The 23,796-nt window shown below is 40.4% G+C and overlaps 1 protein-coding gene across 1 annotated transcript in view; it reads left to right on the forward strand.

Moving 5' to 3' along the window:
* LOC111229031 (protein unc-13 homolog A-like) overlaps positions 1-21,488 on the forward strand; it is a 32,257-nt gene extending 10,769 nt beyond the window's left edge. The window contains exons 10-42 of the mRNA XM_022755188.1: positions 1,486-2,586; positions 2,700-2,802; positions 4,080-4,123; positions 4,755-4,833; positions 5,418-5,423; positions 5,529-5,603; positions 5,711-5,930; positions 6,621-6,848; positions 7,072-7,213; positions 7,413-7,582; positions 7,756-7,871; positions 8,489-8,652; positions 8,887-9,040; positions 9,340-9,408; positions 9,654-9,743; positions 10,105-10,239; positions 10,328-10,455; positions 11,194-11,279; positions 11,459-11,585; positions 11,681-11,777; positions 12,675-12,818; positions 12,961-13,038; positions 13,530-13,607; positions 13,693-13,781; positions 13,878-14,021; positions 14,378-14,501; positions 15,151-15,207; positions 15,301-15,381; positions 16,070-16,217; positions 16,787-16,843; positions 17,674-17,760; positions 17,889-18,045; positions 18,159-21,488. Of these exons, the coding sequence (XP_022610909.1) occupies positions 1,486-2,586; positions 2,700-2,802; positions 4,080-4,123; positions 4,755-4,833; positions 5,418-5,423; positions 5,529-5,603; positions 5,711-5,930; positions 6,621-6,848; positions 7,072-7,213; positions 7,413-7,582; positions 7,756-7,871; positions 8,489-8,652; positions 8,887-9,040; positions 9,340-9,408; positions 9,654-9,743; positions 10,105-10,239; positions 10,328-10,455; positions 11,194-11,279; positions 11,459-11,585; positions 11,681-11,777; positions 12,675-12,818; positions 12,961-13,038; positions 13,530-13,607; positions 13,693-13,781; positions 13,878-14,021; positions 14,378-14,501; positions 15,151-15,207; positions 15,301-15,381; positions 16,070-16,217; positions 16,787-16,843; positions 17,674-17,760; positions 17,889-18,045; positions 18,159-18,447 (4,867 nt within the window). The 3' untranslated portion in view covers positions 18,448-21,488. The remainder of the gene's footprint in view (positions 1-1,485; positions 2,587-2,699; positions 2,803-4,079; positions 4,124-4,754; positions 4,834-5,417; positions 5,424-5,528; positions 5,604-5,710; positions 5,931-6,620; positions 6,849-7,071; positions 7,214-7,412; positions 7,583-7,755; positions 7,872-8,488; positions 8,653-8,886; positions 9,041-9,339; positions 9,409-9,653; positions 9,744-10,104; positions 10,240-10,327; positions 10,456-11,193; positions 11,280-11,458; positions 11,586-11,680; positions 11,778-12,674; positions 12,819-12,960; positions 13,039-13,529; positions 13,608-13,692; positions 13,782-13,877; positions 14,022-14,377; positions 14,502-15,150; positions 15,208-15,300; positions 15,382-16,069; positions 16,218-16,786; positions 16,844-17,673; positions 17,761-17,888; positions 18,046-18,158) is intronic.
* Positions 21,489-23,796: the final 2,308 nt, after the last annotated feature.

Below are 23,796 nucleotides of genomic sequence, written 5' to 3' on the forward strand. Positions count from 1 at the left end.
GAAAAACTTTTTACATTTGAGCTTGATTTGAATGTTTGGTATTTTTGCTTGATAAATAGTTTAAAGTGAGACTATGTAAGATATGAAAGAAGAAAAAACACAATCTTGCTTTACCAAATTAAAACTTAAATTCATAAGAATTAAAATGCACCATAGCCAAATTCAAAACGCTGAGGAGTAGCTTATGGTGGTTAGTGTAAGCTAATGGGTACATTTTAATCAGTGTTAAATTGAAAAGGGGCTAATTTCAGGTTAGAGGGAAAGTTAAAACTAAGACTGTGTGTTAGTATGAGTGCATTAGGTTTGACTAAGCTAAAGGCCTTTTTCAGACATTCTGACTTGCCATAGTAAGAAAAGCACAGGTTTTACTAATAAAATTAACAATGTCTGCTTTTCATCAAGTGTCCCATGAAGCTAGGCCACTATGACAGTGAGTCTGAAAGCACCATCCCAGCACCCTGAAAGTGAAGCAGCTAAATGGAGTTCAACCATTATTCATTATTATTTACACATGTACTTTTCTTACCATCTTCTGTGAAAAAAGGACCATTAGTGAATGAAGACAGTCAATGAAATTCTGCCATGCAGTGTATGCGTATGTGAGCCTCTTACTGGGTCATCCATACCAAACACCATTCCTTTTTCAAAGTAATTTACAATATTGTTACATATCTCAGCCTTTACTGATGTATTTCTCACAGACTGGGAATGAAACTTTGCATCCCTCCACCTCTTGCTTTATGAATTATTCCACTGGCAATCTAATGGTCAATACTGCACACAAGATTAGCTGCTTGTGTGAGTGTATTGGACAGGGCAACTTCCCCACTCTCCCACCCATTCTTCTTCATCTCCTCCTCTCAGCTCTCTCCATCCCGCCCCTCCTTCCCTGTCCTCTTTCCTTCTATTCTGTCTCTGTGCTCTCCACTCCCTTCCTGTCTTCACTATCTCCCACTCCCCCCTTCCATCCTCTTTCCTCTCCGTGCCTCTATTATGTTTTTAATAGCCCCATTCATCAAAGAGTATAAATACTTTTTTCCCTCTTTGTTGCATTTCTGGATGCTTGTTCTTTTTTCTTTTGTCAGCTTTCTGGAAGCCTCTCACCTTTCTGTTCTGCTCTATTTCTCGCTGCTTGTCTGCTACTCTTGTATCCTCAGTGCTTTTCATTGATTAGCCATCAGCATTATTCCTGGCCACCCCAAGACATGTAGAAAAGGTTTTAAGTAGGGTTGTCCAGTAGAGTACGAAGTGTACAGGCCATAAAATGCTCTTATAAAGTGCTGTGTGAGCATTTTTGAGATTGTGGTTCATAAACATAGAGTAAACCATTTATTTTACCCATGTGTACATGTTGATTAGTATACATATAACGTGGCAATAATAATGTGGAAGAGTGTCTCTGTGTTCATTATAAAACTGTCTCCCTCTTTAGTACTGACATGAGTCTCTCTTCTGTTCTCTCCTCTCCTCTCCTCTCCTCTCCAGTCCCACGGGGAGCTATGCATCGTCTGCAGAGCTAAGTCGGTGCAGCAGTCAGCTGAGTGAGGAGGACTATGGCGGTGAGTACGGAGAGAGGGACCCTTACGACGAGAACGACTCATACCACTCCTGCCATTCCTCAGTTAGCTATAGTAAAGGTTCTCCAGACTGGGACCCTGATGAGACCCAGGGGGCCTACAGCGATGAGGGTGGCTACAGCAAAGATGGAGGAGAGGAGGTGGCTCTGTATGAGGAGGATGATGGAGGACTGTATGAGGGAGAAGAGGATGGCCTCTATGAGGATGAGGAGATGATGTATGATGATGAGGATTTGTACAATTTGGATGGGACCCTCAGTGAGGACATGGAGCCTCCATTCACTCCCACACCAACATCAACTGCTGCTCCTACTCTTGATGTACCCAGCTCAAGACCTCCTCTAGAGAAACAGCCCTCCCTACACCAACAGCAGCCCTCTACCCAACCTTCTAACCAAACATCCAACCAGGCTCATCCTCCCGGCATGACCCCAGCAGCACAGCCTCCCTCTGGTCAACCAACAGCCCAACCACCCAAACAGCCTCAGCCTCAAACACAGCCTCAGCCGCAGCCAGCCCCATCTGCCACTTCCTTCTTCTCAATGGCCAAACCTCTAACAGCTGCAGTAACAGGCCTGGCCTCCACTTTCCTGTCTTCAGTTCCCACTGCCCAACCTGCCCAGTCTCACCCTCCAGCCTCAGCTGTTTCTCAACAGCACCAGTCTGCTGCAGCCAGCTCTGTCCCTCCATCCCACCCAGCCACCATGGCTAACTCAGCCTCTCAGCCCCCCTCCACTGCCATGGACCCTGCCTCCCAACAGACCTCGTCCTCTACACAGCCCCATTCCCAACTCAGCGATCCTGCCTCCACAGAGTCACCTGCCCCTGAGGACCTGGCCCCCCAATTGGAGGAAGAACCATGGCTAGAAGAGGAAATGATGTTGGAGAGGGAGGCCAGGACGCCGCCTGCCCAGCCAGAGGAGAAGCTCCCCATGGAGGAGAAGGAGGAGCAATTTGAAGAGAGCAGGCCGCCGACACCAGCAGAGTTAAAAGAGATGCCGCCTGAGAGGTAGGAGTCAAGAGTGAAAGGGAATGAGATCAATCAACTGATTCAACAACAAAAATAGACTGGAAAAGAAACAATATGTTCAACACAAATCCCTCCAATTTTTTTTCTTTTAGTCCTCCAGTTATAGAGGAGCCCAAAGAGCCAGTAGATCCAGCAGTCAGAGCCAAAGAGAACTGGCTAAGGCTTTACAACAAGGTCTTAGAGCAGCTTCGGGAGGTAAGATCATAAGTTTATCCCAGTCTCAACTCTGGTTTGAACCCCACCTTCACTCCAAATGCCAGTCCTTTCCTCCACAACAGTCAAGTCCAGTCCCAGAGCTGTAGGCCTGATTCAGCTCTACCCTGTAATCTAAAAGATATACTTGAGTTCAAGAGCCTCTAAAAGTGTCTACCAAGTCTTTGAAATATGTATGTGTAGTGCATTATTTATTTGCAAAGACAGGGTACATACAGTAAATTCTTGAGTTCTTTTTTGATAGTGTTTTTTGCCAGACACCAGAAAGCAGACTTGTGTTTCATATTCTATAATTGATATTTTTTTGGTTTTCTTAAAATAAAAGTACTTGACAGACAGCAACTTTTTATTTTAGTTTTGGATGCAGCACCACACCACTGCTTGACAAAAATGTTTGATTTTGTTGTACACATTAAGTTTTGCTTGGTCAGTTTTCACTTGCATATTTTATTCATATGTTATGTTGCTATTCATTACCTTTGAATTCAGTTGTGCAGATGATTAATCACTTGCTTCGTGTTGCGTTTTTGTGCACTTGGCTTCCCTTTGTTTGTTTGTTTTTTTTTGTTTCTTTGTTTCTTTGTGCCGACCCACTTTGTTTTCTTTCCAGTATCATGTCATTGCCATAGCGACACTCACATGCACTTTGCTCGGCCATCATTGGAGCATGTTGACAGGTAGGTACAACCTGATTGGCTGCTTGAGAGAAAGAACGAAATGCGTGCAGCAGATGTCTTGTTTTATGAACACCTTCACTCCACTCATTCATCTTCACAACAATTTGATCTTTCCTGTTGTGTCTTCCAAGAGCTGTCATCTGGCTATAAGCATCTATAAGCCATACTGATTCGATTCTCCGAAGACATACTTGATTTCAAATTTACATAACATATAGTTACATAACCAGTTTATGTATTCTGTAATGAAATAACTAAGGGTAATTATGGAATAATAGGTTTCTTATGGATCATATATGTTTGCAGATTTCTTCAGATTTATTTCTCAGTTGTGCAAGTTGTGTGAGGCATCACAAAGACTTTTGAGCAACAGCTCTTTCCTCTTCTACCACTAATGCAATAACACATAAATGTGGCAGGGTTTTAGATGTGAAAAGCCTAATAAAGCAGTTTCATAATCAGACAACTTTCAGTCTAGTGATGCACCTTTATTGATACAGTATATGAAGGCTAGATAAGATGCAGGAACAGACTTAAGATTGCTTGTTTCTATTTCTGACATTCCTTCTTTTTCTCTCTCAGGCTCGAGGAGAGACCTCCAACTCGCTGTGGTTTGGTAAAGGAGGGTGAGTGACTGCTCTCAGTTCCTCCAATGATGACCTTTCTCTTACACCAAACACACCATATATCACACACATATGAGTCAAGTTAATGCAATAACTCCAGAAATTAAACAAAATTAAAATTATCCTCAGATCATCGTGGAAACCTGCCATAATTTATTTAGATTGAAAATGCCCTTCTTTTGTCCGGGAATCCTCCTTTCTGTTTCATTCTGATCCACAGGCTCATTCAGCTCGTGGCATTTGGCCAGTGAGTATTGAACAGCAGTGGGCTGCCCTGACTTAGCTGGCAGGTCATTTGTAGATGAGGCAGACCTCAGAGTGGAACTGAGGCTGCATACTGAAGAAGTGCTAAGTTAGCCTAATGGAAACCCAGCAATTATACCCAGGTGTGTGGAGTGTCATTCCCACTATTTGAGATGAGGCAGCCAGTGTAATTAAACTCTCCAGTGAAGTCCTTGAGAGGTCCTTGACTGGAGTAGCACTAGAAACAATGATTGAGGGAAATACATCAGCCCCATAGTAACCAAACATGAATTCATAGCCATACTTTTTGATGATAGAATCATGTGACCAATAGTAAATATTGATGAGCATGTATGTGAATGTATAATGTATAACTTTTCTCATTCAGAATGGGAGGTGCACTCTACAGTATTGACAGCATGCCTGACCTTCGCAAGAGGAAAGCCATTCCCCTTGTCAGAGATCTGGTGAGAAACACATACACACACACACACACACACACACACACACACACACACACACACACACACACACACACCACACACACACACACACACACACACACAATGTGCACCAGTCTTGTGGGGTGTCCTGAGATCATTTTTGTTGCCATTTCTCTGAAACTTTATTCTAAGACAACCATCTCCTTTTCATCCTCTCATTGCTTTGTAGTAAAGTTATTCCAGTTTCTCAGCTTATTGTTTTTATTTCTAAATAAGCCAAAGTGAATATACTCATAAAGGCTAATCATTTTGATTTTCCCACTGTCGCCCCTTCCACAGCTGTGTCATTTGCTTGACTTGTTGATAAATGAAATGCTTGCATATCTGTGATGTTAATGTAATTACAGTAATTAATCAATGTACTGTGACTGTTCACTTCTACAGGTTATGGCATACCTGTCATGCACAGGGATGTGCACTTGCACACACACAATGCATCATAAAGAGTTGTACAGCTCATTGTTTGAATGTAACATGTTTTCACATCTGTTTCTTTTACCCCTCCCTTTCCTTTCCTCCTCTGTTTCATCACCGCCTGGCCTCATCAGGCAATGGTGAGTACTTGTTTATCCCTTACAGAAATCAAATATAAATCTGACCTCTGCACTGTAGTTCACATTCAAGGATAAACACTTTTCTCTTTACCCTCTTGTTTGCAGTCTCTAGTGCAGAACTCTCGTAAAGCTGGAATCACATCAGCCATGGCTTCCACCACTCTCGGGAATGAAGAGCTGGTGGGTTTCCTCCTCACAGTTCTTTTTCACAACTGTGTTCAGGTTTTTCCAACAACTAATCACTGCTAGTATCAAACTTACATTTCTTTTCTCTGTGTCCTTTGCAGAAGAGCCATGTTTATAAAAAGACCCTGCAGGCTCTGATCTACCCCATCTCCTCCACTACTCCACACAACTTTGAGGTGTGGACAGCCACCACTCCCACCTACTGCTATGAATGTGAGGGGCTGCTGTGGGGTATCGCCCGCCAAGGCATGCGCTGCTCAGAGTGCGGCGTCAAATGCCATGAAAAGTGCCAGGATCTGCTCAATGCCGACTGTCTGCAGAGTAAGGACGCGCATGCACATAAACACACACTGTAAAAAATACACGCCTATTTTTACTTACGTATACACACACCCAGCCCTCCACACAAACCCAAAACTATTTAGCTCCGCCTCTGTATCCTTCTGCCCGATTGACATCCCATTATTCTTGTCCTCTATCCACTCTCACATTCTCCTCCCTCTTCCTTTCCAATTTATCTCTTGAGTAATGTCCTGTCATACCCCTGTTTCTCGCCTCTCTCTTCCACCCATAGCCTTTGCATCCATACTGCTTTGTCTAATTCAGCTCCACAAGGGGTGACTTTTCCAATTCCATAGTGATTTTGGAGTCAATCTATGCAATGCATAATTCATCGCCCTCCTGTCTCCAAAGAATGTTGTAAGATCTTGGTGCCAAAACATCTGTTGGTCTTTTACACTCTGACTATCTAATTTTTCCTGACCAGATCAGTGGTTAAGTGGATACAGTTTTCACCATAATATTGGGAGGTTTGGGGTTTGATCCCAGGCCAAGAAATGTCAAAGAGTTTCAGAGTTGATCTGATGCTATCTCAACTTAGCACCCAGCTTTAGAGAGATGGATTGGGAGGAAACAAGAGACAAGCTGCTGGGCCTATGGGCCATATTGCCTTGAATATATTTTTTTTGTTATTCTTCCTGCATCCCTCTCTTCAATCATCTGTCTCATCAGGAGCTGCAGAGAAGAGCTCCAAGCATGGGGCCGAGGACCGAACCCAGAACATCATCATGGTCCTGAAGGACCGCATGAAGATCAGAGAGAGGAACAAACCAGAGATCTTTGAGCTGATACAGGAAGTGTTTGCCCTCGACAAGTCAACACACGCCACGCACATGAAACAGATCAAACAGAGCGTGCTTGACGGGACCTCAAAATGGTCAGCAAAGATAAGCATCACTGGTGAGCTTTTCCTTATCTGAAGTGAGGATTTAAGGATAGAGGGTGACATGCATTGTACAGATTGTAAAGCCCATTAAAGCACATTAGTGATTTTTTTTTTTTGGGTTATATAAATAAAACTTACTTGCTTTCCATAATTGTTGTTTGTGATATAGATGTTATGGCAACTGGCGATAGTGCTCTTTTCTTTTGTTATTATTGATGTCTCTTGTCTCCTCCTCAGTGGTCTGTGCTCAGGGCCTGCAGGCTAAAGACAAAACAGGCTCCAGTGACCCGTATGTCACAGTTCAAGTTGGGAAGACCAAGAAGAGGACCAAGACTATCTATGGCAACCTCAACCCTGTCTGGGAAGAAAACTTCCACTTGTGAGTAAAGTGGAAAGAAACAGTTTGAAATGCTGATATAAGTATATATATAACTTTTGGTTATATCTTAGAAAGATTTATTTGACACCCCATTTTTTAACGTTTTTAGATCACCAGAGAACCATATAGCACTTAGAAATATGTGTATTGTCTCTCATTAATTGACCATCACAACATTTTCTGTCTATGCGTCATCCAGCGAATGCCATAACTCTTCCGACCGCATCAAGGTCCGTGTATGGGACGAGGATGACGACATCAAGTCTCGCGTGAAACAGAGATTCAAACGTGAAAGCGATGACTTCCTGGGTCAAACAATCATCGAAGTCCGCACTCTGAGCGGGGAAATGGACGTTTGGTACAACCTGGGTGAGTTTTGTGAGATAAGAGAAAAGGCAATAAGGAATTAGAGACGGATGAGGGGAGCAGTAAGTCACACAGAGATAACGGAACAAGAAACACATAATTGAAGTCCTTGTCTCTTGTAGATAAAACATATTTCAGCCAACTAAGGAGTATGATATCTTACTTTCATCTGACAGACAAGAGAACAGATAAGTCTGCTGTGTCAGGAGCCATCCGGATGCACATAAGTGTGGAGATCAAAGGAGAGGAGACAGTAGCTCCTTACCATGTCCAGTACACATGTCTACATGAGGTCAGTCTGATTTGAACATCTGGTAGAAACCTTGCAAATGTTGTTGTGATTATTTGCACTCAAAATAAAACATTAAATATGCAAGAGCAACTTTCTATTCCAAGTTCATTAGTTCTAGTCAATTTCACACTAACACAGTCAATCAACTTGTAAATTCCCTGTTTCTGCCTTTGTACTGTGAGTGATTTACATTCTTTTTCTAAAATATAAAATTGCTAACATTAGATTTGTTGCATTGATTTAGCATCTGACATCATTAGTAATTTTTTTTGGAATTATTGAGCCATTTTCACTAGTATAGGGGAATTTGGACATCCTGGATATGAGACATGCATGGGCATAGTGTCATATATGAGACTCTCATGAAGTCCTATAGACCATTATTTATTTCTCGGTTTTATGTATAAAACTGCAGTATTGTGAGATACAACCTTGAAATCAGTAAAGCACTGGGAAACAGCCTTGGAGATCTGCTATGTTAAAATGACTGATTTAAACATATTTCTAGTTTTCCATTGCTTTTAACATTGTGCTGTTACATTGCACTAATACAGTTACTACTAGAACTACTACTGAGAAACAAAAACATACTTACCTGACCTTTTCTCTGTGTTCAGCATCTGTTCCAGTACACTACTGAGGAGCAGAACGGAGGTGTAGTAAAGATCCCTGATGCCAAAGGGGACGACGCCTGGAAGGTGTATTTTGAGGAGACAGCTCAGGAGATAGTGGATGAGTTCGCCATGAGATATGGAGTCGAATCCATCTACCAGGCCATGACGTCAGTCCCTTTAACATTACTCTGAATTTTTAACTTTGAAAGTTTAAAGTAATTGGAGGAGATCAAATCCATAGTTGGAGTCATTAGTTGTGTTCCACTTGCTACCAAAATGGCTCTGCTTTGTGACATGTACAGTTAGATAATGATTGGAGACGGGTTACTTATTCAGCAATACAGGGGTTTAAGGAGCAAGTAAATGTACCAAATTTTATTTTTTCCACTTCCATCACACAGCCACTTTGCCTGCTTGTCATCTAAGTACATGTGCCCAGGAGTTCCAGCAGTGATGAGCACCCTGCTGGCCAACATCAACGCTTACTATGCCCACACCACCCAGTCATCCAACAATGTTTCTGCTTCGGACAGATTTGCTGCATCAAACTTTGGAGTGAGTCCCTGAGAAATACTTAATTATACATTATTATTAGAAATACTATAGTAATATTTTGTCCTTTCTCCATAGATGTGACTTAAAATGAAAAATACTGTGTCTTAATAACCCCTTAGAATTGAGTAGCTCTTAATCCCTCAATTTAACATGGCTCCCCCTACTTCTCCAACCGTCCAATCAGCTGAGCCTGTTCAGATCCAGCCTTGGATTTGTTTAGTCAAATGGTAACAAATAGTCTGTCAGCTGTGGCATGTTTCTGAGTGGTTTGTTCTGTTTTTGTGTATTTTCCTGTTTAGAAGGAGAGGTTTGTCAAACTGCTGGATCAGCTGCACAACTCCCTGAGAATCGACCTGTCCATGTACCGGGTACTGACTGCATCTCTCTATTATAACAAATTCAAAAACATTTAGTATCTACTATAATTACTGCTAAAGGCTTTTGTTGGCCACATCTGTTAATGCTATTTCTATTTGTACATGCATGGGAATGAAAATGTTGCTGCTAATATATATTTTCTTTGTCTTACTACCTGAAGAAAGAGTAAACTTTTAAACTTGAGTTAACTATTTGTGCAGTTTCTAATCATCACTGTGCGTGAATGTGGTTTCAGAATAACTTCCCTGCCAGCAGTCCTGAAAGACTACAAGATCTGAAATCTACTGTTGATCTCTTGACAAGCATCACATTCTTTAGGATGAAGGTAAGAATGAATTTAAAAAAAAAGATATTTTCTTTTCTTTTCTTTTCTTTTCTTTTTCACATCAGCATGTAAGTCCAAAGTAAACACGGCACAAATTTCCTGCACTTTCTGGAAAGTAGCCTGAGGCACAAACTGAGAATCAGCTTAAAATTACCCTATCCAAACTGAAGCCATTATCATGAAAACTGTGTGTGTTTGGGTGTGTGTCAGGGTGTTAATGTATGTTGGTGCAGTTTGTGCAGCTCAGTGAGTTTATGGTTAAATTCCTACTGAGATAACCCCCTACTGAGACTCTGTGTGTCTGACAGACACTTTGCGATATTTTCGATTCAACCATATGTTGTGTAACATTTGTGTTCAGGTCCAGGAGTTGCAGAGCCCCCCCAGGGCAAGCCAGGTGGTGAAGGATTGTGTTAAAGCCTGTCTCAACTCCACCTACGAGTATATTTTCAACAACTGCCACGACCTCTACAACAGGGAATATCAGACAGACCCTGTAAGTCTGTGTGTGTGTGTGCGTGCAAAGAAGTTCTTTATGGATGCAGTTATTAAGATTTGAATCCATAACCTCTTTCTGTCTCCAGTCAAAGGCAGTCCCTCCAGATGAGCAGGGTCCCAGCATCAAAAACCTGGACTTCTGGTCCAAACTCATCACCCTCATCGTCTCCATCATAGAGGAGGACAAAAACTCCTACACTCCCTGTCTTAATCAGTGAGTCTCTGCTCATAACGTCAGTCTACTTGCTCAAATGTATCATGTAGAGGCAGTGTTGTCAAGGCCAGTTTAGGAGAACCTGGTGCTTCATAAGGCAACAGTTGTATGGGATTTTGCTTAAGGAAAAAAACACTAAAGAATAGAATATGAGGAGGGGAGTGTCAAAACATGAGGGCAAACAGGCCATATAGTCAAACAAACAACTTTTGTTTGTTTTGGAGTCACAAGGTGTGTCCTGTCAGCTCTGAAATGGAAAATAAAAATGTACTTCCAATATCCAAGAACTTCAGACTGTAAAGAACAAATTATTCAAAGGTACAGTATCGATAACAATATCTTTCTGTATTATATTGCTGTTAATGTTTGTTCTTTCCATGTGCTCTGACAGTTAACCCTTAGCCTGTGTGTAGACAGACAAGTAGTTCCTGTAAAGCAGCTTAGGTGGATAGGGGTGGTTTGGATTTGGATCTCATGCCACATCCCATACTGTTAATTTAATAGTATGATTATGAATTAAATCGAACTCATTGGCTTTGTTTTGGGAGACAATGAGGATAATAATGTCTTGCTAATTTCATATTTTCTCTGATGCATTTTCTTTCTGTGGCTGCTAAAAATATACAGAGGAAACACTGATGGAATTACATAAAAATGACGCTGGGTTATCTTCTTGAATAATGAAGGACCATTACTGCACATAGAGCTGGATTTAAGCCTGAGTACTGCCTCTTCTAGGTTTCCCCAGGAACTGAATGTGGGCAAGATCAGCGCCGAGGTCATGTGGAATATGTTTGCACAAGATATGAAATATGCCATGGAGGGTAAGTTTATTTTTCTATTGTTATGATGGAGAAGACACATGCCTCAAAATGAGAGAGGAGCCATTAGTTTGTGTCAGAGTGTGTTTTGAAGATTTGTTTTTTTAATATGTAAACTATTTATGGAGATGCGAGAGAGTGGTGAAGTGGGACTTTTCTCACTCTTTCTTTTTGATATTCAGAGCATGAGAAGCACCGCCTGTGTAAAAGTGCAGATTATATGAACTTGCACTTCAAGGTGAAGTGGCTCTATAATGAGTACTGCAAGGAGCTGCCCACTTTCCAGAAGCACGTACCTGAATATCCAGCGTGAGTATTTTCTATACAGCATGCACAATTTTCCTGCAACATTTGACTCAATGGCACAAAGACTCATGTTGCCCCCTCCTATTTTTCTTCTGCAGCTGGTTTGAGCCATTTGTCATCATGTGGTTGGATGAAAATGAAGAGGTGTCCAGAGATTTTCTCCACGGAGCCCTGGAGAGGGACAAAAAAGATGGGGTAATTTCTCTTATCTGCATCTTTCACATGCAAAATGCTAGCCTGCTAAAATACTAATGGGGGCTGTCACAACCACAGTCTGTTGCTGTGATGCTTCAGCAGGAAAAGGCCTATGTATATTTACCAAAATGTCAAACTATTCCTTTAACAAGCTCAGCTTTCTCCAACAAAGTGTGCAGAAAAATGTGGAGTAAAGAAACTAGAAAAAAAAAAGAAACAGGCGGTCATGTGAGACTAAAGTTTGACTAAAACTCATTGAATCCTGTTGAGACAGCAATAAAATACAAGCTTAAATTTGACCTCTTACATGCAGCATTTATCCCCCCAAAAAATGTATGCATGCATTTCTCATGCAAATTCAGGCACTTCACATCATCTCTCCTGACTCAGCACATTCCAGGCTGAGAAGAGCAGGTTGAAGGCCTCAAGGCAATCAATAATGACTCAATACCAAATGCAAATGGAACAAAACTTCACTGCAGAGAGGAGCAGATGCTACAGCACAAGTCGATGTGCACTCACAGACACATACCATGCAGTGACTCACTCTCAGTCTCACTCACACTTACATATCCACACAGCGATAAGGTCGATACAAAACAGCTGAAGATTCTCCAAGCTCATATGTCACAGACCCTTTGGGTCCAATTACTGTTGCCTGAGGCAGCTTCTGCTTTCCTGTGTCAGCAGAACAGCAGTCCCCAGGCCGAGTTGTATACCATAACACTACTCAATTCTGGGTTAATGGCCGACCTGTTAATGAAGGCCCTGCTTCGGTGGAAACCGAACCCATCACTTTCAGTGTCACCTGTGCTCAGATGACTGTACAGCGTCAGCACCATGAAACAGCTTCTTATACTTTTCCCCCTGGTCCCGTTCTTTCTTCTCGTTCTCCAGTTCCAGGTCACATCAGAGCACGCTTTGTTCTCCTGCTCAGTGGTGGACGTGTTCTCTCAGCTTAATCAGAGCTTTGAAATCATACGCAAACTGGAGTGTCCCGACCCTCAGATCGTTGGCAACTACATGAAGAGATTCGCCAAGGTGACTTTAACCTCCAAATGTTCACACTTTAACCTTTCACCTGAGCTGTCACTGCTTGAAAAAAATATTTTAAATATAATTTAAGTGTAATTTCTCACTGTATTTACGCTCTCATGACATTAGTTTTATTTTTCTCTCTTAGACCATCGGCAATGTCCTGTTGTCTTATGCTGACATCATAGCAAAAGATTTTCCAAATCATGTCAAGAAGGAGAAAGTGGTAGGTATTTCAAAGTGGAAGACAGATATGTAATAGACCGAAAAGTTTGGCTCCATAAAGGCTTTAAGATTAGTTTGGTGTACGTGGTCAGGTTGATTAATATCAGCACAATAAACTGCTCTTCAGTGTAATAGCCATGCCCAGTTTGTAGTGTTTCAAAGTGTATCAGGGCTGTGTAATCAGCTGAATGTGGTGTAGGCTTGGGGAAAAGTGGGCTGCACTCCCAGAGAGACCAGGAGCCCCCAGAGGAGCAGTAATTACTCAAAACTCCTTCTCCTGCCCTGCATCACCAAGAGTGTTTTTGCCAAAGAAGCAATAAAACAGTTAGGAGGAATAACATTGATTGATTACAATAAAGTGTGTGTGTGTGTGTGTGTGTGTGTCTGTGTCTGTGTCTGTGTCTGTGTGTCTGTGTGTCTGTGTTTGTGTTTGTGTGTCTGTGTTTGTGTTTGTGTCTGTGTGTGTAATGATTTTTATTTTTCTTTGTTCAGCCATGTATCATCATCAATAACATCCAGCAGCTCAGAGTTCAGTTGGAGAAGATGTTTGAGGCCATGGGAGGCAAAGATGTAAGTTTCCACAAATGCTGTTTGATTATTGTGATTGTGCTAAGATGACATGACTCTTGTATTAATCCCATTCATCCCCTATTAGCTCAATGTGGAAGCTAGTGACTTCCTGAAGGAGCTGCAGAACAAACTCAACAACGTCATGGATGACCTCAGCCGCATCTTTGCAGTCAGGTGGGTGTGTTTGTTTGATTCCCACCTGGGACTCAAAGACGCTGCAACCAGCTTCTCCAGCTGATGATTTTCATGTTTGTGTGTGTGGTGTTGCAGTTTCCAGCCCCAGATCGAAGACAACGTGAGGCAGATGGGGGACATCCTAGCTCAAGTCAAAGGTCAAACTGTACCAGCCAATGGCAGCGTAGTTCAGGAGGCCGATAATGTCCTGCAACCCATCATGGACTTTTTGGACAGCAAGTAAGAACATCAGCAATGTTTAAAAATCAACAGAAATCTTTCTCAAAAGTTGGTGTTGAAGGTTTGAATAGATTCTTAGTTTTGGTTACTTTTTCTTTAATCTGATATTTCTTGATCTAAATAAGAAAAATTTGCTGATTTTAAACTATGTTTTCATTGCAAAGTTCTTGAACAACATTCAGTACTTAGTGAAATTTGCGGAAAAAAGGTTTATTTTCCTTAGACTAAGCAACAAAGTTTTGATACCAAAACTCAAGCATCGTTTTGGCACTGGTATCAAAAAACTTCAAATAAAGATATGTTTTAGTGCTGCCTTCATATCTCTAACTGAGAGACTGTGTGTTTGTGTGTTTCAGCCTGTCGCTGTTTGCTAAGATCTGTGAGAAGACAGTCCTGAAGAGAGTGCTGAAGGAGCTGTGGAAACTGGTGATGAACACAATGGAAAAAACTATTGTTCTTCCAACACTTACTGACCAGACGGTATGTAATTTAAAAAAAAAAAGACTTCCACTCATATTTTTTCCCTTCCCTCCTTCCAAATTTCACTGCTTTTCATTGCCGTGTTCCACTGTGACTGTACATTAACCCATCTATCCTGCCATTACCCCATTCTCTCTACTGTCCTTCCTTTCTTAGGTTATTGTAAGTATGTGTGTGTGTGTGTGTGTGTGTGTGTGTGTGTGTGTGTGTGTGCGCAGCCTCTGTGAGCATGAAGAAACACTCTTCAGAGGAGCCGTAACACCACCGTCCATAGCCTTTTTCACTTTTTATTATTTACAATTCTTTCTCCCTCTCTGTGGATATCAGTGCATTAGAACTTGATTTAAACGGCTGCACGGTGCACCGGAGTCAATATAACCTGCCCATGAGTCCTGCAATACTGTCTGACAGTACACCAAAGCACTTAAACCATGCTTCTCTCCCAAGACTTACATTATTCTGAATGTCTATTTCGAATTTAGTTTTACTTTTTTACCGTTCACTCTTCAAACTCATTTCTTGTATTTGCAGCTGCCTGTCCTCACTAAACGTCCTGAACCCACCTCTCACTTTGCAAATCACCCACCGATCTCTGAAAGACCACTCTTTACTTACTGTACTCACTTGTTTGTCTATGTGTCCTTGACAGGGCACCCAGATGATCTTCAATGCTGCTAAGGAGTTGGGCCAGCTTTCCAAGCTCAAGGTGATGAAAACAGAAGGCAGCAGCAGAATGCCTAAGATATGAAAAGACTATGTGTGTATGTGGCACAGACTGACTCCTTTGCTTGTCCTGCAGGAGCACATGGGGCGAGAGGAAGCCAAAGCTCTGTCTCCTAAACAGTGTGCAGTAATAGAGCTGGCACTAGACACTATTAAGGTATCGTATGGTCTGTTACACAAACAGAAAATCTAGCAGGGAAATGAGTGCTCTTGACTCTTACTTATAATAAAATATTTTCATTTGGTTTTGGTTGCTTAACACAAAGACACATCAAAGGATAAAGAGAGGTTGTGCTTTCCCTGAAAAACATGACTGTACAATAAAATCCTGAACTCCTTCCATGAGTTTCACTGTCCACTAACACTCCAGCAAGATGGAGATGACTCTGTGTTTTGAAATAGGAAATATAATTTTGGAAAGTGACAAAAGCCACAGAGAAGTCAGACAATAAGAGCAGACAACCAACACAAACTTCAGATTCACTTTGTGTAGGTGAAGAAGACAATGTGGTTTGAGGAGATTTGAATTGTTTTTTTACTAAGGAGCTTTAACTAGTCATCTATTTTACTTCACGCTGACATATATATTTGTATAAATAAACATGAAATAATCAGCACAACTTTGAACACCATAAACATCACCACACTGTTAATGTGTTAGTGTTAGCTTCAGTCTGTCATAGTGTACATAAGTATAGATTTAGAGGTGTTTGAGTTACCAAACCAGTTTCAAGCCATCACGTCTTTGCTTCATATGTCAACAAATAGTTTTGTCAATCTGTCCGTCTGTATGCTTACTGTCAACCCGTCTACAATACCTGTGCATTGTCATATCTGTTACACAGCAATACTTCCATGCTGGTGGCGTTGGCCTGAAGAAAACGTTCTTGGAGAAGAGTCCAGACCTGCAGTCTCTGCGCTACGCCTTGTCTCTGTACACACAGGCCACCGACAAACTCATCAGGAAGTTTGTCCTCTCACAGAACGCTCAGGGTACAACTATAAAACAGCAATTACACACACACACACACACACTCTCTCACACACACACACACTCTCTCACACACACACACACTCTCTCACACACACACACACTCTCTCACACACACACACACTCTCTCACACACACACACACTCTCACACACACACACACACAGTCACACAGCAGGTTCAAACACTTTCACACAAATATGCATTCAAAGACTTCTGCTTATTCTTTCTGTTACTATGGTTTATGGAATTAAATGGGCTTATGGGATTAAATAGAATAACTTACTTACAGTTTTATGTTTGGAGAAAATGTTTCATTCATTGCTTCAATGAGTTACAGTTGCACTACCAGCAGATGTGAAAATACGGTTGGCATTTATATACTGTATATTTAGTTTTACACAGTATATAATACAGCGTATTTTAGATCAGCAAAAAATGAAAAATACTTTAAAAATTCTTGCTCAAGGACACAGTAATTGTCCAGGCCTTTAAACCATGACCCATGCTTTAATCAGAAGTTGTATTAGTGCTTTGATCTTTTAATGCTGCTTTCTTCTGTCTCCTCTCAGTCCATGGAGGGAAAGGGATCAGGTACACGGCAAATGAAGACACACCACCAGAGAAAGGTAAAGTGTTAGCAGTGTTATGTAAAATCTACATGTCCCCCCCGAGCAGCCAGCAGCAGCTCAGGCTCATGCTCAGACATCTCTGTGATCAAACTGTCACCACCCAAAGATAACCGGACACTGTGAGCAGTGTTAGCACTTGGCACAACCTTGACTCTCCCTCTGCTTCTTCTTCATCCTGCTCCTTTTTACTTTCCTGTTTCAGCCGCTTTTAATCAACTGACTTAAGCATAGGACTGTGTGTGGTAGATACAGACTGTGATATATCTAGAGTGCACACTGAAACACAAAACAGCAGACCTGCTCAGAGCTTGGATGTAAAAACTGCAGTGACTGGAGATCAAGGTGAGGCTGTCAGATTGTGCCAGCTGATGAAACAGTGCTTCTCTCCAGAAACTTGTGTTGCAGTTTGGATTCTTTCAGTGTCATTTCCTTTTTCTTTTTCCTTCAGTGTCAATAGAGTGTCAAGAACGAATTACCAGCTATTACTGCATTACAGTTTGCCATTTGCTCAGCATTAGAGCTGGCACAAAGGCTGCTTTACCCAGCCAAGTCCTGTTCATCTGATTATCATAGAGAACCTGTGTGTGTGTGTGTGTGTGTCCGTGTGTGTGTGTGTGTGTGTGTGTGTGTGTGTGTGTGTGTGTGTGTGTGTGTGGTTTCTGTATGTTTAAATGTAGTTCACAATCAAGCATTCAAATCATATATTTCAGCCGTACTACATTGCAGACCGAAAAAACACCAGTTATGGCCATTCTCAGACAAATGTGCTCAAAGCAAACACACACTTTCATGGACCAATCAACCACTCACTGAATATGTCTTTACAGCGTGTGGAGTGGATGCAGTTGGCGAGGTGGTCATGCATGTGGATATCTTACCCCAACCTAATGGAGAACACAAGATCAGTGTCAAAGGTAAAAGAGCAGAGCAGGCTGCATTACGGTCCCATTTTCTCAAATCTTTCAGTTATTCATCTGCTCTGTTGTTCTTCTCCTCCCCTACCTTCCTTCTCTGCTTAACTGATGCTGCCTTTGTCCTCCAGTGGTGGCTGCTAATGACCTGAAATGGAAAGCGCAGGGCTTCAGGCCCTTCGTAGAAGTCTACATCATTGGCCCTCACCTTAGCGACAAGAAGAGGAAATTTGCCACCAAATCCAAGAACAACAGCTGGTCACCTAAGTTCAATGAGAGCTTCCAGTAGTGAGTTTTCACTTTGCCGGCTTCAAATCATTGTCTTGCTTCTTGTTTCAGCCAGATTTAGGTAGTTCGGACATCTTTGCAACAGGTGACCAATGTTTACTTTCTTGTCTCAGCTCCTTGGGCACTGAGGTGGGACCGGAGAGCTACGAGCTGCAGGTGTGCGTGAAGGACTACTGCTTCGCCAGAGAGGACCGCACTGTGGGCATGGCCGTGCTGCAGGTGAAGGACATAGCCAACAAGAACAGCATCACCTGCTGGCTGCCGCTGGGAAGACGTGTCCACATGGACGAGACAGGCCTGACGGTGCTGCGCATCCTCTCCCAGCGCAACAACGATGACGTGGCAAAAGAGTTTGTGAAGCTCAAGTCGGACCAGCGCTCAGCCGAGGAGGGCCGCAGCTGAGGGAGGAGGAGAGAGCGAGGACACACACGTGTGCACAAAAACACCAGAGACATACCCGATAGACATAGTATTACGCACTCGTATAGTACTCATACCCACATAGATAAACGACCATGTGCAATACAGAAGCACACACATGTAAACCCACTATTGTACATATACTGTATCTGCATACATTATGCAACATTTACATTGCAATGGTATCAATGCAAACATGAAGGAATATGTTTATTAAAAAAATTTGATTTAATTTAGAATATTTCAGCAGCTCAACTCAAACTCCTCAGTTTAAGGTTAGCCTCACGTTAGCAAGCACTTGTCAATCCCTCACTCACTCTTTCCTATAACACATCACACCTTTTATACGCTGTACATTTAGATGTGATATAATGCAACGCAGAACAGCAACAAAAACCATGTGAATAGTTTGAGAACAACCACTTTGCACTTTTGCTTCTCTGTGTCTTCAGGAAAGCAGTCCTTGCCTAGCTATGCTCTGTCCGTCTTTCCGTCTGCTTGCCTGCCTGACTGTGTGTCGTTCTTCCAGTCCGTCTCTCCCCTCCTCTCCCCCGTTGTCTCTGCGTAGTCTTTCCATGGTGTGATGTGTTGTGTAAGTTGGAGTGGGAGCGCAGATCTAAGATCAGCTTCCTTTATGCCCATGAACCCAAAAAGAGAAAAACACACAACAACACTGACCTAAGAGCAGTGTCCAGGGGCAGCATCTCTGCTAGTCTGTCTTGTAATGTACTAACGTCCTGCATGTTGACCCCAGGAACACTGTGATTCACTTTGCTGTAACCAAGGCAACCGCTCCCCTCCCACATAAAAGATGGGTGCCTCCAATATTTGACCTGTGTGAGCATGGTGTATATAACCCTGGTCCCATAAGGTTTTATAAATCAGACCTGATTCACCTTCATAATCCTGGAGAAAACACAGTGACAGTGGGACTACGCTGAGCCTGATATGTGATGTGTTGATAAAGGTAAAAGTTGTGGCCACGATGTGCATTTATTTTGAACTTTTCTTGCTTCACATCACGACAAACGGAGCAATACCCTAACGTCAAACACATTCACCCCCCCTAGAGTGCACATTAACTCCAAAAAGGGCTACAGGATCAGTGGACTGGGATGTCAGTTTACACACTAACACAGGCTGTCTGTGCTTCTGTTGGCAAAGTGACCACAGGGTTTCCCCAGCTGCTCTGCCACAGACACACCGCCACACTGCAGACACGCTACCATTCAGAAAGTCTTTCATGAGTGACTCTGTGGAGGAACTTGAAATGAATCCACATGAAGCCTGAAAGGACACACCCGGGGAACACTTCCCTCCCGATCGACTGCACACCTATCTAAACCCATCTCTATAAGGCAATAGTGGTTTGTTTGTATGTTCACTGAACCTCGTGGTTTTTATGAAGAACAAATCCTCTGTGAACACTGCTGTGTCTTTTGTTAATGTGTGCGTGCATGTGTGTGAAGGTGTGTGAGGTTGTGCGTGAATGTGTGTGGGCTGACTGTCACACCTGCAAAATGGGCTCTGAGATTGTGAGCAATATATTGTACCTACATACCCAAACTGTATGCGCTGTCAGTATAACTACAGGAGCACCAACTGCAATATCCAGATCCAAGGAATGGGAAACTTATGATTCTTTTTTTTTAAATTTGTAAATCACTAAGATATTTTATTTATGGACTCATAAAATCCCCATTCCTTTTTGAAGTGTGCACGCTTCTTCTCATATATTTTGGATAATAGAGAAGGAAAGTGTTTTAATTACTATTTGCCTTTAGTAGGACCAAATTTGCACGAACCAGAGTTCATGTTTCTTTGTTTGTTTTTAAAGAAAGAAGCCATCAGAGTCACCGCCAAGCATTTATGGTGTTCAAGTATTAGTCTCGTCATGTGCTTTGACAAACCCCTTTACCTTTCACTGCAAAAAGGTGAGCAAACACTCACAGTCGTAGTCCGGCTCGTCTTGTAGTGTCTTTGTGAAACGTAATGATGTTGGCGACAGTGAATACATGCCACAGGAGGTTTTTCCTGCCGCTGTGTCGAGCTACATCAGACATCACTGCTGGCCTGTCACATGTTGTCTTTGCTGAATACTGTTGAATGCTACCAAATACAAATCTTGTGAATGTTATTAATCCTCAGCAGAGCCTTCTTTCCATGATCAAAGGGATGTTTAATCCAAACCCACGATTAGCTTGGGAACACCAACTCATGCCTTTTGATTTAAGCCTCCAAATTTTACTTAAATCAATGGGTGATGTGTTCAATCGTGCTTGATTTTTTATTTTTTATTCTTTCTTTTTTTGTTGGGTGAACCAGCCTTTTAAAAGGAGCTTTCCACCCCATCTTTTGTGACATGTAACACACAGTGAAGTTAAATCATGTTCATGTGTTGTCTAAGTAATCCCAGGGCTCAAGACAAACCTTGACATGTCAGGTTGTAGCTGAAAAAGCAACAAAAATAGATAAAAAATAACACGAGTGATCGTCTAGTTCAGGACTCGTCGGTTGCCTGCTTCATGTATTTACGCATACACACACCACTGCACACATACACAGACACATACACACACACATCTACACACACCCATCTCTGCTCAAGCACAAAAGGGCACATGTAAGATGACACACATGCATGCATGCACGCCGACACAACTCTGTGGAGACCAATGATGCCCACCCTGTGAATAGAATCAACTTACAATTGCATGAGGGGAAACTTTATTGTGCCAGCACGTGTCTCTTTGATGTTTCTTGACTTTTTATTTCCTTGTTTTTAATTTCCGAAGCTATGTAATGATTACTCACCAATGTTTTTCTTTTGTGTGTGTTTTTCAAAAAGGCTTGTGAATATGTCTTCTGTAACCAATATGAATGTAGTGTGAACACAGAACTCGCATGAGAGAATTATTTTCTACTAAGGATGTTTCTAATTTGTTTCTTATCATTATTGATTGTTCTTTAATGAGGATGAAGTGGAACTGGAATGCAGCCTGATTACGATCTGCTTCCTATTAAAAGGACATTTGTGTCACAATCTAAACGTCTTATTTATTATTCTTTCTCTGATACTCCACAACCACATTACTGCAGTTGGATGTGTTTTTATTGGGTTACTATATCTAAACCCGATTAAAGTATCAAATATATTAAAGTTAGGAAACACATTAATCATCAACGTATAATAAAAGTCTGAAACAGACAAGTGTTTAGAATAGATTTGATAGATTAGATTTTAACGTAGAGAACCTGCCCAGACCTTTATGTATATAGAAAGACTATATATATGTCATAGTATAATAAGGCACAAAAAGTATAAGTATAGTAAGACATAAAAAGTGATAGTATAGTAAGGCATAAAATGTCAGAGTATTGTAAGGCATAAAAATGAAAAAAAAAAGTCATAGTATTGTAAGGCATAAAAATGATAAAAAAAAGTCATAGTATTGTAAGGCATAAAAATGATAAAAAAAAGTCATAGTATTGTAAGGCATAAAAATGATAAAAAAAAGTCATAGTATTGTAAGGCATAAAAATGATAAAAAAAAGTCATAGTATTGTAAGGCATAAAAATGATAAAAAAAAGTCATAGTATTGTAAGGCATAAAAATGATAAAAAAAAGTCATAGTATTGTAAGGCATAAAAATGATAAAAAAAAGTCATAGTATTGTAAGGCATAAAAATGATAAAAAAAAGTCATAGTATTGTAAGGCATAAAAATGATAAAAAAAAGTCATAGTATTGTAAGGCATAAAAATGAAAAAAAAAGTCATAGTATAGTAAGGCATAAAAAAGTGAAAAAAAATCATACTATAGTAAGGCATAAAAATGTCGAAAAAGTCATAGTATTGTAAGGCATAGAAATGAAAAAAAAAGTCATAGTATAGTAAGGCATAAAATGTCAGAGTATTATAAGGCATAAAATTGTGAAAAAACGTCATAGTATTGTAAGGAATAAAAATGTCAAAAAAAAGTCATAGTACAGTAAGGCATAAAAATGTGAAAAAAAAATCATAGTATATTAAGGCATGAAAATGTGACAGTATTGTAAGGAATACAAATGTAAAAAAAAGTCATAGTATAGTAAGGCATAAAAATGTGAAAAAAAAGTCATAATATAATAAGGCAGAAATGAAAAAAAAAGTCATAGTATAGTAAGGCATAAAATGTCAGAGTATTATAAGGCATAAAATTGTGAAAAAACGTCATAGTATTGTAAGGAATAAAAATGTCAAAAAAAAGTCAGTATAGTAAGGCATAAAAATTAAAAAAAGTCATAGTATAGTAAGGCATAAAAATTTGAAAAAAAAAATCATGCTATAGTAAGGCATAAAAATGTCACAGTATTGTAAGGCATAAAAATGTCAAAAAAAGTCATTGTTTAGTAAAGCATAAAATTTTGAAAAAAAGTCATAGTATAGTGATGCATAAAATTGTGAAAAAAAGTCATAGTACAGTAAGGCATAAAAATGTGAAAAAAAGTCATAGTATAGTAAGGCATAAAAATTTGAAAAAAAAATCATAGTATATTAAGGCATGAAAATGTGACAGTATTGTAAGGAATACAAATGTAAAAAAAAGTCATAGTATAGTAAGGCATAAAAATGTGAAAAAAAAGTCATAGTATANAGTCAGTATAGTAAGGCATAAAAATGTGAAAAAAAAGTCATAGTATAATAAGGCATAAATATGTCACAGTATTGTAAGGCATAAAAATGTCAAAAAAAGTCATAGTATAGTAAGGCATTAAAAGTTGAAAAAAAAATCATAGTATAGTAAAGCATAAAAATGTCACAGTATTGTAAGGAATAAAAATGTGAAAAAAGTCATAGTATGGTAAAACATAAAAATGTCGCAGTATGGTAAGGCATAAAAATGTCCAAAAAAAGTCATAGTATTGTAAGGCATAAAAATTTCAAAAAAAGTCATAGTATTGTAAGGCATAAAAATTTGAAAAAAAAGTCATACTATAGTAAGGCATAAAAATGTCACAGTATAGTAAGGCATAAAATTGTGAAAAAAAATCATAGTATAGTAAGACATAAAATTGTGAAAAAACATCATAGTATAGTAAAGCATAAAAATGTCAAAAAACGACATAGTATAGTAAGGCATAGAAACTAAAAAAAAAACATCATAGTATAGTAAGACATAAAATTGTGAAAAACCATCATAGTCTAGTAAGGCATAAAAATGTCAAAAAACGACATAGTATAGTAAGGCATAGAAACTAAAAAAAAAACATCATAGTATATTAAGGCATAAAAATTTCAAAAAACATCATACTATAAATAAGGCATAAAAATGTCAAAAAGTCATAGTAT

Source organism: Seriola dumerili, unplaced genomic scaffold (assembly GCF_002260705.1).
Source record: "Seriola dumerili isolate Sdu_G_001 unplaced genomic scaffold, Sdu_1.0 BDQW01000226.1, whole genome shotgun sequence".
Classification (NCBI taxonomy): Eukaryota; Metazoa; Chordata; class Actinopteri; order Carangiformes; family Carangidae; genus Seriola; species Seriola dumerili.